Source organism: Coloeus monedula, assembly GCF_965178545.1.
Source record: "Coloeus monedula genome assembly, chromosome: 10".
NCBI lineage: Eukaryota > Metazoa > Chordata > Aves > Passeriformes > Corvidae > Coloeus > Coloeus monedula.
Window position 1 is genome coordinate 20,873,209 of NC_138790.1, and position 19,556 is coordinate 20,892,764.

General features: G+C 39.7%; 1 protein-coding gene across 1 annotated transcript in view; it reads right to left on the minus strand.

Moving 5' to 3' along the window:
- The window catches only part of NAALADL2 (N-acetylated alpha-linked acidic dipeptidase like 2), a gene marked incomplete at both ends in the record, with an annotated part of 311,905 nt that overhangs the window by 181,933 nt on the left and 110,416 nt on the right, over positions 1 to 19,556 (minus strand). Inside the window, one exon of the mRNA XM_082287835.1 lies at positions 198 to 468. Coding sequence (XP_082143961.1) covers positions 198 to 468 — 271 coding nt within the window. The remainder of the gene's footprint in view (positions 1 to 197; positions 469 to 19,556) is intronic.

Sequence of the window (19,556 nt, forward strand, 5' to 3'; positions counted from 1 at the left end):
TCATAAGTCACATAAATATGCTTATTTTAAGGCTGGGCGTTTCACCATATTATCAACTGGATTTGATGATCTTAGAGGTCTTTTCCTACCTAAATAATTCTGTGATTCTATGTGCAATTTTCCAGTCAGGTTCAACAAAAGCTGATGTTTCCTAACTCTATTTCACCACAAGTGACAGAGACAAATGGTCACGTTACCTCAAGAGTTCCTTTGGCAGAATAAGCTGCGTATGAGTACAGGAGGTCTTGGCTGTCAAGTGTTTTGGGGTCTCTGCTGCACTGTTGTCCACTTGGATAAAAGCATTCCCCGCTGTTTTGCAGAGTTACTGTGTTTGAAGAAGGGCCGGGCAGGTCAAGCAGAACAGAGTAATTTACCAGCCCGACATCTTCCAGGCCTTGGGAACGCCACTGACCCAGGATTTTCATTGCAATGTCTGCATCATCTTCTCTGGGGAACTGTAACAAATCTCTGGAAAAAAAACCCACACAAGTAAACACGGGATTAGTTTATTTCTCACCAGGACTCTTGTACCTTAGTGTGCATCAGTGCATGACTTTATTAAAAATCTGTCATCAAACACGCAAAAAAACCATCCAACTTGCATTTTTTTGCAAATATTTTCCTACCAAGTACAAGACAAAGGCAACTGTTTTTTGGGAAATAAAAATAAGGAAAAAAAAATATGTATAGGAAATGAAATAAAGAATCCTACAGAAATTATCATAGTAACTGTTTCAAAATTCATACATCTGTCATTCATCGAGTTTCTTCTAAAAGAGTGTAAGTTTAACCCATCTTTAAATATGAAGAACCTAATGTAAAGTAACCTCTCAAGGACTTCAGGGAGGGCATGATGCTGAAAACTAGTTATAATTACATAGTTATAATTACATGTTTGGCTTAAATTAATCAAGTAAAGCAAATTTACTAAGCAGAATGGAACTGTTCCCCCAGATGATGTGCTTGCTTTCAGGATGTCTTCCTCACATTTCCTACCTGCACTGAAGGATTACCTGAGCCACCAGCTTGGCCAGCATACCAGGCAAACACAGGAATTACTTTGGCAGTATCCACTGATGGGTCAATGAGAACTCAGACAGGTTGGTCTGGGCTTGTATCACTGGGTTTGCATCACTGTCCAACACTGGCTGCCAGAGGGGCCACAGGATGAAGACACTGAAGGACCACCCTCCTCCCCAGTACATGCCAAAGGATTTGAGATGCTGAAACTATTTCCATGATAACTTTAGAGGAGGGGCTTGCTGAAGGAACAACTGAAGGCTTTCCCTACTTATGCAGGCAAGCAGTCACATAAGCAAAGCAGGACAGAAATAAAATGAATTATTATTCAAATAAAAAGCACATTGCAGCACAAAAGCTTATGGAATATTTTCAGAATTCTATGAAGTTGGTGGTTTGGGTTTTTTTGTGTCTACAAAGCTCTCAGGACTGAGAAAGAAGATTAAGTATCCCAGAAGTATTGATTCCAAGCACAGAGATACTGACACTGCCTGAAACTCTTGTCCACAACATTCTCTTCACAAAAAGGCCATTAAACTTAACTGCTTTAAGGTCCTCAACAGAACTTCAAAAAATACCCTGGCTGTCTTGCACACATCAAAAATAAATGGTTGAATAATGTATAGTTTTTTTAAGCTAGCAATAGGTATTTGAGAATCCCACCAGGTGCTTTCCAGGTACCCCTGCAATATCCTAGCCCAGCTGCAGTGTTGCAGGTGGGAAGCTCCTGGCTAAAGGCACTGGCACTACTTCCAGAAGGGTCTACACTGACCTCAGGGAGGGACCCAGCAAGCTCATGATGGAAGTCAAGCACAAGGACAAGGACTCCCTTCTCCACCCATCTTGTGGTTGGACATTTGGAAAATGAACATTTACTGCCTAGATAACATCAAGGCCTTAGAAGGGCAGAAAGTGAAGTTATAACACCCATTACACCTAGAAATGGCTCAAAAATTAAATACCATATTCGAATGTCTAATGCTCATCATCACATTACATGGGCAGAATGATTATTTCAACATGCAAAGGATTTTAAAATATCTTGAATAAAGAAACATGTATTTTTTAAAAAAATGTATTTGTTCAAAGCAATATGTTGTATCCCAGGCTCCATTGCCCAAGAGAGGCTGTTCACACACAAAGCTTGAAATCTTCACAACAACACTGGCCTTACGTTGGGACTTCAGGGAACCTGTCAGGAGCAGTAACTGTCTTGCACATTTAATGTTTTTAAATTATCTAAAATAAGTCTTCAAGCAGTCTATGCCACACAGATGACTTAATCCAATCTGCAGTATATTACAAGTTTCCAATTTCATCTCCTGTGCCTGCTAATGTAATGACATAAACTTGGGCAGTGCAGAAATACAAAAAGTTGTTTGATTAACACAATCATTAACAGAGTATCTGCATTTCCCTCAGGTGATAGAAACATTAATACAATGAATAATTAAAGAAACTTATCCCAGGCCAACAGGGTTATTGCACATTGCAACCAGAAGTATTCAGTCACAATAAAAGGAATTAAGCATTAAAAGAGTAAGATAAAATAAGCAAATTGCTCCCTTACTAATAGAAGTTACTTTCCACTTCATAATTAAATCAACATGTCTTTGAAACTTTTGTGACAACATATCCGATTAAGTTACAGAAATGATCATACTCACTATTTACTCCATAATGTCTTTATAGCATGTTAAAATAAAATTGCAAATTCTGAGCACGCATTCTTTTACAATAAATCAGCACATATTAGACTGCTTCGATAAATCTTATGAACACCATGAAAAAGACTTTTTTTCCAGACTTATTACCATCGCTGACTTGCATTTGCCTTCTATGCTGACTGCATGAACTTAAAGTCAGAGGTAATTTAACTCATTATTTTTTCACACACTAGGTGTGTAACAAGTACAACATGCAAAACCAGTATTTCCTAAACCCAGCCAAATTCAGAAAAGTGGAAAGCTTGGCAGTTCAGCCTGGAAGAATCACAACACTTCACATGCACTTCATAGTCCTTTTGTACAAATACTCAAATTATTTACTTCCTAAAACTTGCAGGGCTCAGAGACTCACAGCAGTAGGATTTCAGCAGTGGAGGGGAGCATCCCCTTCGGATGAGGATGTTTCTCAGTTCCCCGAGCAGCTGCATGCTCAGAAGGAATCAATGCCAGTGCAATTGCCAACTTCCATTTACAGCACTGCCTCTGATAACTTCAGTCAAATTTTTTACTCCCTTGTTCACAATTAAAAAGATACTTTATTCAGGTACTTCTTCAGGTTCATCCAATGGGAATAACCACAGAGTTAATGGGCACATCTCAGTGCCTGTAAATCTACAAAATCCACTGAAGTAGAGCCACCACAGACTGAAGATTTGGTCTCACATCAAAATCAACACTAAGAAATATAACAATGACAGTCCGAACACTCATGTGCCTTTATAGCATGCTCTCAGAGATTCCCACAAATTCCTAACCTTTACTTGCTAATACAGATCAGTACTGAACTAATGTACATTAGAAGATAAACCTGTTTCTTGAGCATTCTCCTCCATCTCAAAATGCTCAGTTCCTGAACTCAAAAAACCAGATAAAATTGCACTTAAAACCCAGAAAGTACAACCTTGAATAAGGTAAACATATCCCAGTTTGTTATGATGAAAAGACCACCACTGTTGAAGATTCAAAGTCTTAAACCTAGAAAAGTAATTTTAAATATGTTGAAGATATACCTGTAATAAAGCCAGGGGTTCTGCAGCCTCTGCAGCTTCAAAAGGCCACGATTACAAAAGACAAATGAACACACACACAAAATATACAAATTTCATTTTCGATTTGGTAACCATGGGGAACACAGACCTGCCATGCCTTAATGGAAAGTCATTTGCTACAACAGCACTTTTTGACACAGCTTGCCGAAGGAGAGAACAAGGTATTGCAAACAAGCCAGCTGGGACACTGAAACACCACTCAACAGATACTGAAAAATTACAATCGGTCACTCTAACAACCAAGAGAAGGAATAATTTAACAGTATGGCATAATTACTTCTCAGATAATCCTATGAAATTGCTATAAAACCTCATGAAAAAAATCTAGAATTGCAGAAGGATTCTACAGATTCAATCTGAACAATCTACCGGGACAAAAATTCTCTTCAAATATGTAAAACTTCAAGTTTGGTTCGTTTGGTGGGTTTTTTCCTTTTTGGATTTACCATCTGTACTGCCATGAGCATGGGGAAATGGCCTACACTTCTGGGCCTACTTAAAAAAATAAAAATCTGAATTCCAGTTTTGCAGAGTTAGATGTCTAAGTGCCTTATTCCCATATTTTGACTGCAAATTTCCACTATTTTCTTCCAGTTCACTGAAATTGTTCATAAAGCAAATACCATAATTTTAGGTAAGAACTAACAACAAATGCAATTGTGGAATTTTTACGGATCGATTTTTCAGCTGAGTAGCTGCTCTCAAATCCTGTGAGTTGCAATGACTGCTCATATCTTGTAAAGCTACTTCAGATCAAAGTGTTCTCTTGTCTAACACGATGTTCCCAACAGTAGCTGGTAGCAGATAATCATAAAAGAATGCAAGAAATGCATCACGTGGGGTTATTACACTTATAACCTCCCATGCAAATGTCTTTTTTTTTTACCCTCAAACTTTGTCCAGGCTGAGTTTTAAAGATGTTTTCATATGTTGAGGATCTCAGAGCTTGCTTCAGTCCATTAAGAGCCGAGCTGAGGCACCCGCACACACCAACTGCTCAGCAGATGCACCAGCGCTTCCCACCTTTGCAGAAAGAGGAGTTATTTGTGTCCATCACACACAGTGTGCACACACAGGAAAACAGTCAGGAAATACCACCTGCCCAAGCCACATCTGCTTAAATTTTCATTACATGTTCCTGTTAATTAGGGCACTCCACTGGGCTCGTCTCCAACCTGCCCGGTTGGATTTCCCACTGTCTGAACTGATGGCCACACATTTGCTGCTCCCAAAATATATCAATAAATTAATTCAGGCCCAAGAGAGGATAAATATTTATCAGGAGGTGAGAGAAACATGCTCGTGATGCAAACAGTTGCCTGCAGGATCCTGAAGCACCTCAGGCTCTTCAGGTTACATTGCAAGGTCACCAGCATCTGCTGCAGAAAGCTGATCCATCAGATGTTCTCTGTCACATCTACCATCAGTCTTCATACATTCTGGACACTCTGGGCATATTTCTAGCAATAATAATAGTAATAATAATAATAATAATAATAATACCTTGCTCATTCTTGGGTAACAACTTACTGCTTTTACTATCTAAGGGAGTATTTCCAGAGCAGCATATATATATACACATATATATGCATATATACAGAGCACCACAAATTTTACATAGGACCTGCAGTATGTGTTTTAACATGCTTTAACATAAAGAAGTACGACTCATGCTTTTAACAAAAAGGAGTATGATTTATGGCAGTTTTTACTTCCCACAGAATTAACTCAATTCATGAAACCATAAAAAATACAGAACATCAGAAAACAGAACACTGGCTCTGGATTTGGTTGTGCAGTTCTCTAGCAAAAAAACATTTTGGAATTTTGTTTCTTTTTTAAACATTATGTGTACTGTGGCTTTTGGGTGTTTCCAATAAAAACTGACTTAAGCTCTCTCTTTAGAAAGTCACACTGTGAGAAAACAGAGAAATACTTTTAAACAAAACTTTATAGCATTTTTGCACTGTGTTTAAGTCCACGTGGGTATCAGACTTTCACAGGGGTACCTGACCATATGTATCTTCTCCTATTGTAGTATAAATTCATGCAGAACTGCTCCAGGGCAAACCTCTCATTTTCCTGAGAAATTCTTTGCCATGGGATTGAAGAACACTCTCAGGTCTCAGCCCCCGCTGGCTCCCAAGCTCAGCTATGTTGTACATTTATGTTTTTTCACGACAGGACTGCCAAGCTTCTTGCTCCTACCCATCACATCAGTCAAATGCCTTTTATATTTTTTAAATAAAACTCATAGGGATAGTTCAAATCTCACTTTCCAACACCATGATGCAAGCCAAACTTGCACTCAAGGCAGATGGTGGAAGGCATTGCAAAATGACCCATTCTCTCACTCCCTGATTCCACAGTTTATTGGAAAACAAGCAGTTCGTTGTTCCTCTACACTAAACATTGCAAAGTCATGAATTGGCCATAGGCGAGCTTTCCAAAGCATTCTAAGAGATCTGGATGTCAGTTATGTGACATCTAGCCAGCATCCAAACCTTCCAAATACTTCAGAACATCAGCGAGCCAATACGAGATAAGCAAATCACTCAAGGGGGAACAGGTAGGCAGTGACAGAGCCAGTGCAGAGATGGATGAGTATGCCATTTAGCATTTCTCTTCACTCATTCTGGAAGCACATTAAAGACAACAAACAGAAAACAACAACAGAAAAAAAAAACCAACACCCCAAAACCAGATGGTTATCACCATCTATTTTAAGAACAGTCAATGAACCACAAAACCCTTAATATTGGGAACGACAGCTCCAGTCCCTCAAATGGACTATTTCTAAGATCCTAAGACTTAATTCCACAGAAAGAGAGAGAAAATAATGTTTACATTGTCTACTTCAGCTCTAAAGAAGTCACTGCCATGTTCCACTGTACCCTTTGGTTACAAGAATTACACACTTTCCTTTTAGCAAAGCGAGGAAACCTTGCTTCTCCTTAACACAAAACTTCTAATATTTACCACAATCTGGACTGATCTACTCCTCATAAATTTATTGTATTTATCACAATAAATTGCTTCAACAGATGAAATGCTGGTAAAAAAAGTTCTCTCAAAATATGTACACAATGAAGATATGTACACAGAAAACCTCTTTTGTTATTATAATTAAAGGAGCTCTGGTTTGAAAGACAATCTCTCAAAATGGTGCTGTTTTCTCTCACATAATATGCCCACAACTACAGTTTTCTTATTAACTTCCAGAGTTCCTAAATTTCAGTCACAAGAGACAGGTTTTCCTCTATGGTATAAAGGATTGTGTGCATGCATAACATCCCAAACTGTATCTTTGCACGATCCCATCTAAAGCATTTTAAATAACCTGGATGACTTAACCTAAACCTTTATTTTGGACATACAAGGATATCTTAGCCTCTAGCTTAAATACAGAAAAGGGAATATAATTTTATTCAAAGCTTATAGATCTATTTACAGAAGGGTTTTATTCTATTTTCTCCTAATGCAAGAGAAGCAGCAGCTCCGAACAGCTGGGCCCTGCATTTTCCAGCAGGTTACGATGCCGAGGGCAATGTCGAGCCACAGCAGAAGGAGGACGGGGAAAAGACAATCCCTCACCTTGAAACTGTTTGCATATAACCCTGCATTCACTGGCAGAGCACTGACCCAGCAAAACTTCACAATGATATAATCTTCTTTTCTTCCCAGACCACGGGGAATATGTCAGTGTCTCAATAAAATGTGACCAGCTGCATAATCAAGTCCAAGTGGTTCCTTTTACTGTCGGAGACAATTAGGTTTACTTCCAGCAAGAAACCATTTCTGTGTGGATGTGAATAGCAGTGGATGGCTCTTTTTCCATACAGAAAACCTATTGATCAAAAAAACCCCCTTGAAACCTTGCTTTTCATACAGGAAATCTGCTGATCAAAAAAAAAAAAAAAATCTCAATACTGCTCAACTGGCAGTATTTTATTCCTTTCAATTGCCAATCATTAGATTACACTGTGAACTCTAAAGTAATTACACACTGAATGTGTCATTCTGATGACACTGGACATCTTTATTGGAACTGTATGATTTAACTTTTAAATAATACCCCAGTTCTAAAAGGACAATGAGGAATTAAGAGCATTTGGCATGCTAACCCAAAATAAAAAAGAAACCCAAAAAAAAAAAAACAAAACAAAAAACAAAAAAAAAAAAAAAACCACCAAAAAAAACCCCCAAACCCTAACCCAAAACTTAGCAATGCTTAGAAAAGCTACCTATTATTTAAAGATTGACGATTACTTTGAATTAGATAGATCCCCAAATAAATGTTTAATTTTTAGAATTTAAAAAGAATGTAAAATACTTTAATTTCTTTCATGAATTTCAGGAAGTTAACCTCATATACAGGAAAACCTAAGACAGCCACAAGATGATGCCATGTAACCTTCCTGTTACCAGCCTCGTTTTCTTATCAGCATATGTTAATTTACCAGTGCAATTCTAATAGAATTGCAAAGATTCCTAGCTGATATGTCAGCTAGGATATTTTACAAAAATATTTAAAAGTTCAGTAGAGTGTATTGGTTAAAATGAAAACTGCAGATTAAAAGAAAAAGAAGAAAAAAGAGAAAGGATAAAATACCATCTCCACATGCTTATTTAAGAAAAGTGTTATCACAAATGCCATATCACATGGCTTAGTTCTGATAATCTCCATCTCACCAGCTGAACTGCATTTCAGATGCATTTGTTTTTATCTGAGAACACCGACAGCTTCCAAGTGACCCTTCAGTTCTAAAATACAACTGAGGAAATCAGCACTGATAACCAAAACACTGTCCTGAAGTTATTTACACGGTACCGCAAATCCAACTGCTTGTGGATAAACTAAAAGCTCTCTCCAAAGGAGCAAGCATAAAATCTTGTAAAGACAGGCTTGGGAAGAGGCCACAGGAGATCATTCGGTTCGAGGCAGGCTCAGCTCACCCCACTGCCACTCCAGGCATTTGTTTTGCTGCCCTCTTCCAAAGATATAAATCACTTGTCCATCCTAAATAATCACCCAGCTGTATTCAGACACACTGCACACCTTTCTCCTTTCCTCCACCCATGCTGAGAACAGACAAATCTTTTTCTCTCTGCAATTTTTTTTTAACATACTTAAGGATTGCTCCTACGTCCTTCCCACAACTTATCTTGTTTTAAAATCAAATGTCTTCAGTCTTTTTATCCATTTCCTATGAGCTACTGCTCCTGAAATCTCCAATTGCCCTCCCTCACCTCTTCTGGCCCTTTCCAGCCTGTCCCCAGTCCTCCTGAAGCAAAGTCCAACAAAAGGCCACTCTGAATATGCCATTTGCACTGAAAATGAAGGATTAGTACCCAATTATCATTTGCCTCCATAAAATTCAATTATTATCCCTCTGCTGTCCTTTATTTTGATTTCAACTCTGTACCTCTCCAGTAAGTTCATCAACTCCTTCAGCTCTGCTGACCTCAGAGGGGCCTCACCAGTTCATCACTCATTTGCTTCAATAAGAAATGGTCCTGAATACATCTTTATGAACTGTATAAAACAGATTTTCAAAGTGCTGAGAATCCACTGTTAAAAATGCATTCACCTGCTCCCCCAAAACCCAAAAAGTTCTCAAAAAGACAACTAAGCTTAAATGCAAGACTTCCAGAATTGTTCTTTCTGCCCCACACCAGATTTCACTGTACGGATACTAGAAGGATAAACTTTTTAAAGTAGGCGAAATTCAAAGTGTGTGCTTGCTCAGTTCTAAGCCTCTACTGATGTCAAGTCTGGGGCTGATCTGAGATTTTGCTTCCAAACTCACCACTCCATTTGCAATGAGAATCCCTTAAGTTTGCTCTCAGTACAGCAAATCTCTGGGAACCACCTGCACAGTCTGCTTCAAGTCCACACAAAAAGGTCCTTTCTGTCCCTTCTGAGGCTGATATCCTCACTTCACCTCTTCCCAGCAGTCTCAGTAAAGTCCACACATCCCTGAGGGTCACATTTATAGCACTTGGGTGTACATGGCAAAATGTAGGTGTCACAGTGCAGAGATTTCTCGAAAAGTGAAAGGGACCTGACCTGCTCCTTCTCCACCTTTTCCTTTGACACATTTTGTATGCAACATTCCCTGTTGTCACTGGCATGCCCAAGAGTACCTCACTCCCCCCAAACCCATCTATTTAGCTGTATTTCCCTGCCTGTTCCAGACTTCTCTCAGACTTCTGGCCCTTCTCTAGCTGAAAATAAAATAAACCCCACAAAGTGTCCCCAGATCAGTGGGTGCTGGTTTCAGGGAGTAAAACTTACACTATCTAACTCACTTTCAACCTAACAATCTAACAAAAAATTTCAAAGCCCAGTTTTAGGCAAACAGAGCAAAATTAGAGAGCAAGAAAACAGCAATACACAGATGTTCAGGAACTGGAATCAAAGCTGAAAAATGTCCCCTACTATTCAGCACAATTTGATGTGCAGTCACCTGAACTGCTCACTGCCAAGACAAATGGATGTTGTAGTGCAGTGATGGCTCAACCCAAAGGCCAGATTGGGGTGGCTGTTGCTAGACAGTAAAAGTGCTCAAGTCCAAAGCTGCAATATCAGTTAAATCTTTGGGGGAAAATAAAAAATTAAAAGTAGAGTCATTATATATATCAATAGAAAACTTCTGTACCTTTTTTTGTCTTTCTGCAAATATATTACAAGCCTGAGTTTGCTGTCAATATGGTGTGTCAAGGAAGCCACAGACAGACATGAGGACACAAAACAGGACTCAGAAATTCATCAGTGGAGCAGGTTTTCACTGGATACACACACAGAGAATACAGTCATCTCCACTGCAGAACTAAATATTGTCGTGGCCATGCTGCACTGCTTCTTACATCTCCTATGAAGACAAAGTCATCTATTAAACTATCAAGTAGCTGGAGGAACTGTGGGAGGCAGATGGTCTATTTGTTATTAGCATGACATGACTACTCATATTCTTGGTAATAAACTACCCACATGGATTATGCAGACACAACATTTCACCTCCAAGTTTCTTAAAAATCCGTGACATTAACACATATGACACATTCACTGACATATAAAAAGGATAAATATCACAATGGAAAAACCAGTAAGGGGTTCAAAGTCTAAATATAATCAATCAAGCTGAGCCATGCAGAGCAGCTTCAGATTTTTTTAAGCAGGGGACAAAGAAAACGTCAAACCACAACTTTTGCAGTGTAGCTACAATCAAAACTGTATGACCAGAAAAAAACCCCCAAAAATTGAAAAATTGTAACTATACCTGAAGCAATAGGAACTACAACAGAGGTATCTGTACAGTCTGTGTTTTGTGAAAACTGAAGATAAATTGAATTTTTGTGTTTTATTGGAAACCTTCAGAAAACAAATTTACCTTATTTAGAAAATGCAGGAAGCCAGTGACTGTTTCACTGCAGCCTAATGGATAGCATCCCTTCTTCAACTTCTACGTCCACTCACCCCCAAAGTGGTTCAGATTTACGGCCCATATTGCTGCCTATTCACTGGCACTTTCACTGCAGGCAGAATTCTTTCTTTCTCCACAGTTTCTGCTGGCTGCAAACACTCCCACAAGCAGTGTCCATAACTTCACTGCCATGGGGCAGTGACACCTCACCCCTGTCCCAACTGCAAGCTCTCCCCCAGTGAAAATTAAAACCATACTCAAGTAAGCTCCTTTTAAACCAAAATATGTATGCCTAAATTTAGATCAACTCCTTCAGTTCCTTCCAGAGCAGACACAAGGACAACCAGGACAGCCCTCACTTCTGAATTTTGGTCAGGTGCTTCAGCAAATTACTTTGCATTAAAACTTCAGCCTACAAGCAACAGTTACTATGAGACCTGAGCAACTTGGGGCATGTTAGAAGGCAAAAAGGAGGAGAAGTACATTACTGTGAGTCTTGCTACTGAAGAAAATACAATTGGAAGTGCATGCAATACTGAGTGAAACAAATTGTGGATTGTATTAAATCTGATCTCCAATTAAAACAAGTATCACATGAGGTTAAACCTTAGAAACTTTTTTCTTTAAAAAAATCACCGTAACAGAGAACACAAGGGAAGATGCTCAGCATATTTTCAGTGAAGTTAATAGTTTTGTCAACAAAATCCAATATTAGCTGTGATATTTATGTAAGCAATATCTTCCAGAGTGCCGACAGGATTTAGGAAAGTGAAAAGACTTAAGCTTCTCTTTGAAATTGCATGTGGGATCATCTTTTCTATGGACTGAAACAGCAAATTTCCTTAGCAATCGGTGGAAATGCTGTATCAGTGCAGAGTCTGTGTGTACACAGAGGGAGCACAAAGAGGCTCCAGTCTCCCAAATATGTGCCAGTCAATGTGAATTAACATAAACTTTGCTGCTGTATCTTTCTCAGTGAACTCTACTCTGTCAGGACTGTCAAACCCTGCCTGTACCTTCTGATCTTTCTGAGGTTTTGTGATTTGCTTTGGGATGTGGGCAAAAAGGAGGGCCATGTCATGTCACACACTTTTTTAACATTCTTGGGAGCTTTTCTACCACTTCTCCTCACCATCCCCCCCTTCCCACTGCAAACTGTCCTTTGGCTACCCCAGTCTTTGATGGCTTCACATCTGCTCTCCTGCATTACCACACTTCACTCTTGAAACGTCCCTTGTCAGCTCCAGCCCACTATTCCCCTATAACATATTACTCTGCGTGCTAAGCTGACAGGATCAGCAAACAAATAATATAATGCATTTGAGCCTTGGGACTGAATAAATGACTGATGAGGCAAATACACCTGGAGTGGAGAAAGAAAGAAAGAATTCAACTTGACAGGGGAGCTGGACCACATCTGCCTCCCCCAGCCTTTCATCCTGCATATCACAAGAGAAACACTCCAGAAGCACTGGCTTACAAAAATAATTTACTCACAATATCCAGATGGTGAGCGGGGAGAGGAGTAGCCTAGCTGCTGGAAGTGTTTTCCCACCTTGCATTCAGATTTTGAACTTTTATCTAAAAGTGATGTCACTTGAGGTGACTTGGCAGTCTGTGCCCACAGGTTTGCTCTCGAGGCTAGCAAGAGGTACACATTTGTATAAAATTGGGTAAAATCTTTTTCTACCTCAATAATTAGGTCCTAAATTTTATTTAACAATATCACTCACAGTCTTCATGACTAATACAGCATCTTTCTTTTGGAGGAACAAAAACCATCTTATTTAAGGTTTGGATTATTTGGGTTTGTTTGTTTTTCTGGTGGGGGGGAAGTCATTGTAAAATTTTACATAATTCTGTTACGCAAGGCAGATATGAACACTTAGAGAGTTAAGAGATGGAAAATAAGAATGATCTTGCTCTGCATCATCTTCTCTTCACCTTGGCCACTAACATTAGGAAATGTGATTTAATGACACATTTATATGAAGACAACAACAGCTTTATGGCTTACTATATGCTACATTGCTAGGGTGTATTTCTTAAATCATCAACAAAATTACCCTCTCTAGCTATGCATTTAGTCTACCTCTCAGCAACTGGAAAGACTGAATTAATCAAATTAGCCACAGCCAGTATTTCTTTTTACTTTTTTTAATGCATGATTAACATTAGACTCTCAGATCCATATTTAGACATACAAATAAATAAAATTTTGAATTAGAAATTATGAGCACTGAAAATTAGGTCACTTATGTAGGAGTTTTATTAAACACTTACGTAAAGTTGAGAGTGTTTCCTACTCATTTAGAACATTTTCCCATGGAACACAGTCAAGTCCACAGAACTGGGTATTTCTAAGGACAAGACAGTACCCAAATGGTTCATCCTTTTCTACCCACTCAGGTTGCAGCCCTAAGTCTCAAGAGCCCAAAGTGTTCTGCCTTCCAGTATCTGCTGCCTTATCAGTACTGAAAACCTACCCAATAAACCCACCCACCTCCAGCTTCCCCAAAAGGGATTCTTGTTCCAAGCCCTTCCCTACCCCTCTGCCTCCATCTGAAAATTCCTGTTTGTTCAGCTGTGCTGATGGAACAACAAACTCACCTCAACCAAAACGGTCTAGGGGGATTATTTACACTATTTAAACACTATATATTTGTTAATCAAGCTAATCCACTAGATAGGAAAATATTTTTGTGCAGCAAGTCCACTCCCTAAGACTAATTAATTTTTTTTTTAACAAGCCACCATCCAACACAAGTTCTCTTCCAGCATTTTTCAGGCACCCACAGTAGGCATTGGCTATTCTGTTTCCTGAAATGAAACCAGCACATCAAAACCTTCTAGCTGAATGGGCCTGACCTTTGTAAAGCACTGCTATTAATAAGATAAAATAAACTGCAGGACCGCAGCAACCAGGCTAAAAACTCAGTAAATAGCCAGGAGATGACACAAAATGAGACCAAGTGGTCTGTGCATAATGAAGTAGACAATATCCTAAAATTGAATCAGCTTCCAATAGCCAACATCTGCTTTTAAAATACAGAGATACATCTGCATTGGCAAATGAAAAGGCAGAATTTAAAGGCCGACAAAGGCCCACCATTTCTATCCATTCGTATTCCAGAACAATGATGCATGAAATAATAGTTGTTAATATACAGGTTTGAACATGCTGCCCAGTTAAGGACAAACCCTGAACCACACTGACTGCAAAAGGAAAATACCTACTCTCCTTCCTATAATTGTGCAGGTCTCTTACATGAACATATAATTGTAAAAGCAAATTTTCACAATTGCATTTTCTTAGTCCAGAAGGCAGAGGGATATGTAGAATACATATAAACCCACAGGAATAACTGCTAATCCATGCACACATGTGTGCTTGTGTGTGCACACAGCATCAGTGCTGGGACTGGAAGGAGCCTGACACTTGCTTCATCTGCTGCTGCTATTTTCCAGTTTAAGGCAGATTGCAGAACACCAGAAGATTTCAATGCAACTCTTGATGACAGCAAGATGTTTGGAACACAACCTGCTTTCTCTGCCCCTGAACACTTGTAGCTGAAGCTCCACTTGTCTCCTGCCAGCTGCAGCACAAACCCCAGGAGACTCAGCTACCCCAGGCTGCTCCAGACTCATTCACCACAGCCTGGCAGAGAGACCCACAACAGCTTTTCAGCCGCTGTTAGATGATTACAGAGGAATTTTCAATAAAAATAAAACAAAATTTTAAAAAAATCCAGCATCTAACAAGGTCAAAAACTTAATGTAAGCTCCTAACATGACAAAATTATAGGATCACCTCACATACATGGAACTCTGTCTCTCTGGGTTAATTACACAGCAAAGCTGTGCCCCCGCACTGAAGCCCCCAAAGTTATGGTACCACACAAAGGGTAGAGTTTAAATTAATCAAAGCCATTTTATGTGCTTTCTTCACACTTATCAGTTCCATAATGTGACAGAGACATTCACAGTACAAAACCCCATCAAATGCTTACAGAAACTACAGCATTACTGTCATATGCAGTACTCACAGGAAGCGATCAATTCAAAGAGACACTAGTTTCTACCAAAAATATATTTATGAACCATTAACGTACAAAATTCTTTTAAGCAACCTAACCAGTATTTTGCCCACACTCCAAAAGCAGGTGGACCACTGATGTACAAAGTATTTTCTTCTAACTAGCCTCCCTTAGTAGACAACTACTGAATCTTTATACATCTTCCTTACATAACTGAAAACATAAAACAATACACCCAAAACCATAGAAGCCACTTATGTAAAAGGCTTTAAAGAGCCTGAAATAGACAGATAGGCGAACTTAATCTGATAACCCACATCCAATCAAGGATTTCATATTCTAACAGGTTGGATTATCAGATAATTCCTGCCAAGTGTATCATTAGAAACATTAATAAAATGAAAGGTTGCAGTTGTGACCTGATGAGTGCATTGTAAATGTGGCATCACACATACAATCACAAGGAGACAATATGTAATGACTTATTTTTCAGAGTGGGAGACTATCAATATCACAAGAATTTTAACACTGATTTTTTCTATCTCCTAATCCAGGCAAACTCAGGAAGAAGTGGTAACTGAAACATTCAGAAGGGTTTTGTGATCCTTGACTGTATTGATGCTTTTATTCCTCACAACACCCAGCACAGGTGTGGCACATTCCCCAGAAAAGGTCCAGTCAGTGCTTCAAACATATAAAATACAGCTTAAAGCATTTTCAGAAACAGAAGCTGGAGAAGAGGAGCAAAAGCACAAAGCACAACACGCTGCCAAGATCCCTTTGTGTATTACCAACTCTCATTTTAGGCATATCCGTGTAATGTGACCAACTATCAGCAAGATTTTTATAGGAAATTTCTCAGACAAGCAAACAGTACTTGAAATGTCACGCGTGGCTCACAGTGGAGCCTTTTCCCCCAGCTTTATTCCCAAATTCCTGTACAAGTGCCTACAGCAACAAGTAAGTTTCCAGCCATGCAAATCTGTTTTGCATTTAATCTCAAGTCTTAGCTCCTGGAATACCGCGACGATGTCAGATTTTCAGCTTTTATTAAAAAATATTTTAGCTGTTAGGATTACAAAGAGAACATAGCAGAAATGAACCGAGAACACTCAGCAGTCAGAAAACAAATTAAAAAGTATTCCTACTTAGATATAATTACTTTCATTGCTTGAGCAAGTAACAATAGAAAGCAGATGAATCACTTTGCCTTGTGGCATTGACAACACTGCTTTGTGCAATATTGAAAACAAAAATTAAGGCAGTGAGACAGTTGCACAGAGGGACGTGGTCTCGTGTGTCTGGTGGATGTTTCCCTGCACTGCCAGTGATGAGCAGCTGCAGGGTCCCATCAGCAATGTCACTCACTGCCAGCCAGCTCTGCTGCCTTTGCCCCCTTTCCTGGTGGCAGCTCAGAGGATTCAGCAGGCACAGAGCCACTAGGACACATTCAAAACTCCCAGGGCTTTGGATGCTGCCAGGAACGGCTGCACTTCTCTGGTCTAGGCATGTGAGCACAGTGAAAATAAATAAAAGCAGTATTGGGAATAATATTTTATTCCCTTACACCCCATGCTTGCTGGACAGCTGCTGCATGCCACACCACAGGAGCTGTGTTTCTGTAAAGAGAGGAGAAAACCAACGGGGTCTGGAGCCCTGCAAACCCTGAGCCAAATCCTGTTTTGATTTACGCTGAGGAGAGGAAAAGGATATAATGGGAGATGTATAAACCCCTCTCACTTCCTACAATATAAAGAGAACTATTCTAAACAACAAGCCTATTCTGGAAAACCCCTAGGCTAACAATTTAATTTCTGACTGCAGGGATATTACCTTGTTAAATCAACAGTCAGTGAAAGGCTTTTATTCCTCCTTGTAAATGCATTCTCAGCCCTTCCCTTTCCCACTGTACTCCTGCCACCAGATGGAGGGCACATCATGTGGCACTCGCAGGGGAACAAGCAGGGAAAGCCACAACCCTTCCTGTGGCTCTCAACTCATTCCAAACAAATAAATATAGTTTAAAGTTAGTGCCTGCACTGAGACTGGAGGGAGTATTTGGGCCAGCAGCACAAGGACACAGCCAGTGGTCCCTCGCACGCCGTTCCTGGTGGAAAAGCCATACAGCAATGGTTTTATGAGGAATAAAGTCATTCATTTGAAACTGTGCTGAGGATATAACAATAATTTATGTAGTTACCAGTTACAGTCTTTAGATTAGGAGATGATAGCCAGCCAATGCAAGACTTATTCTTTCAAAAGGCATTTCTTTCTTGAAACAGAGAGTGCATAGCTTTGTTGTAAGCATTGTATACATTGTGAATAAATTTACTGCAGAAAAAGGGAAAACAGTTTAACTCTTCAACCATCTGCTATAGCGTGACCCTGCTAATTTAAGACACAGTAAAGCAATTTTGATGAAAGCAAAGATTATAACAACTTCAGTGATAACTCAGAATCAGCTGAAAACAGGAGTGAGAAAACTTCTATTTATGTCTGGAAAACTCCCATCTATCCCTTATTCACCCGGTCTCTGGAACTGAATAAAATTCTTTCTTCTCCTGTTGCATCTGACAGATTAAGCAATTCCAGAGTTGCCCATAATTAATTTTGGCATGAAGGTAACTACCCTTGCACAGTCTGGAAGACGAATGAAGTGTCAGAGAAAGGCACCCTGGAGTAATTTGTTTCTTGCCTTATCTACAAGAAACAGGTGTAATTTTTTACCAGGTGTGATAGGACAGCACTAGACAGTGACTCATCACTACCCACTAAATGTAAACATACAAGAAATACTTTGAGCACTAAGAGTAGGGAGGGAAATATAGAAATCAATCAGTAAAACAAAACAATCTGACCCTCCGCCCAAAACCCCAAACACGCCTTCGGTGAGCATCACACATCCAAGCCACTATGGAGGTTGAGGATCTCCAAGGAAGCAGCCAAATCCTGTTGATTGGAGAGCCTGGTGCCTGGGGTGCAGGTGTCACACATATCACTGTCCCTACAGCTGTGACTCAAACCATCCACCCAGCTCCAGGGCTGGACAGTCTGAGGCAAGTCAGGGACAGATCAGGACATGACACCAACAATTGTTTGGTTTCCTTGACCATCATCATACACTGGTGCCTGCTAAAGATATGAACAGCCTCTCTTGTGGCATCTCTTCCCTTTGCAAGGGCAGGGACCCTACACTCAAGGTAAAGCAGCAATAGGGGTGACTCAAATGCCCACCCCCTTGCCTCCCTTTCCCAGAGAGCAGGGTGCCAGCAGAACAAAAAGCCACCAACAGGGACAAGGCCACACAGGTGCAGACTGGGCTCCTGGGATGCCACTATGGGATTACCAAGGAGAGATGTTGCCGTGTGGTAGGATGTTATTTATTAACACCAGAAGTACAAACCTGTCATCCCCAAGCTTTCCTTTCTTGTTTACCTCACCTCTCCCCTATCATCTTAAATCCTTCTATTCTCTCTCTTTTCTCAAGATTACTTTTGGTTGTCTTATCAGCCTCCTCCAGACTGATAGTTTCAAAAAGCAGATATATCCTCGACGCGTGTCTGACAGCCTCACTTCTTATGACACCTGTGCTGACAGCACATCGCCACCAGAGATACACACAGCTGCAGCTGAACAAGCCCAAGGACTCTGCAAGCAGGAAAAACAAAACTTTTCTTCCTTTTCTATGAGGATTTCCATTGTGACCTTTCCACTAAATACAAATTATGAGTCCAGTGAATTTTACACAGTCAGTGTGTTAGTCACACAGTACAGATCCAAAAGGTGGGCAAAAGTCTCAGTTTCAGTCAAAAACTGAAATGGAAATAACAACCTACTATTATTATACACGTGTTACCCACCCTTTTACTCTCTAAAATGTAATTTTTCAAAATTTCAATCAGCTTTTCCCTGAGCAGAAAAGAAGGGAAAACCACTGTTTCCCCTCACTCTCCGAATCACTTGGAAATCAAGGTCAATCACATCAAAGCTCTGACACACACAGTGCTTACTCTTGGACGTGGAGAAATTAGTGTCTTCCTATCTGACACTCCAGCTAAATCCAGACTCTGACTTCCAAACCCAGGAAGAGGAGCTGAACAATCAATGTCTGTTATGATTTTAACAGCTGTGGGTTCCAGTGCTCCTTGTTTCAATTCAGTATCACCTGACCACAAACTGTCTCAGAAAAAAAAAAAGGAAAAAACAACAAAATCCACATTTAATTCACGAAATCCACCAAAAGTGTTAATAGTTACTCCAGAGTAAACAGAGAGTGAAGTAAGAATTTAGGATATC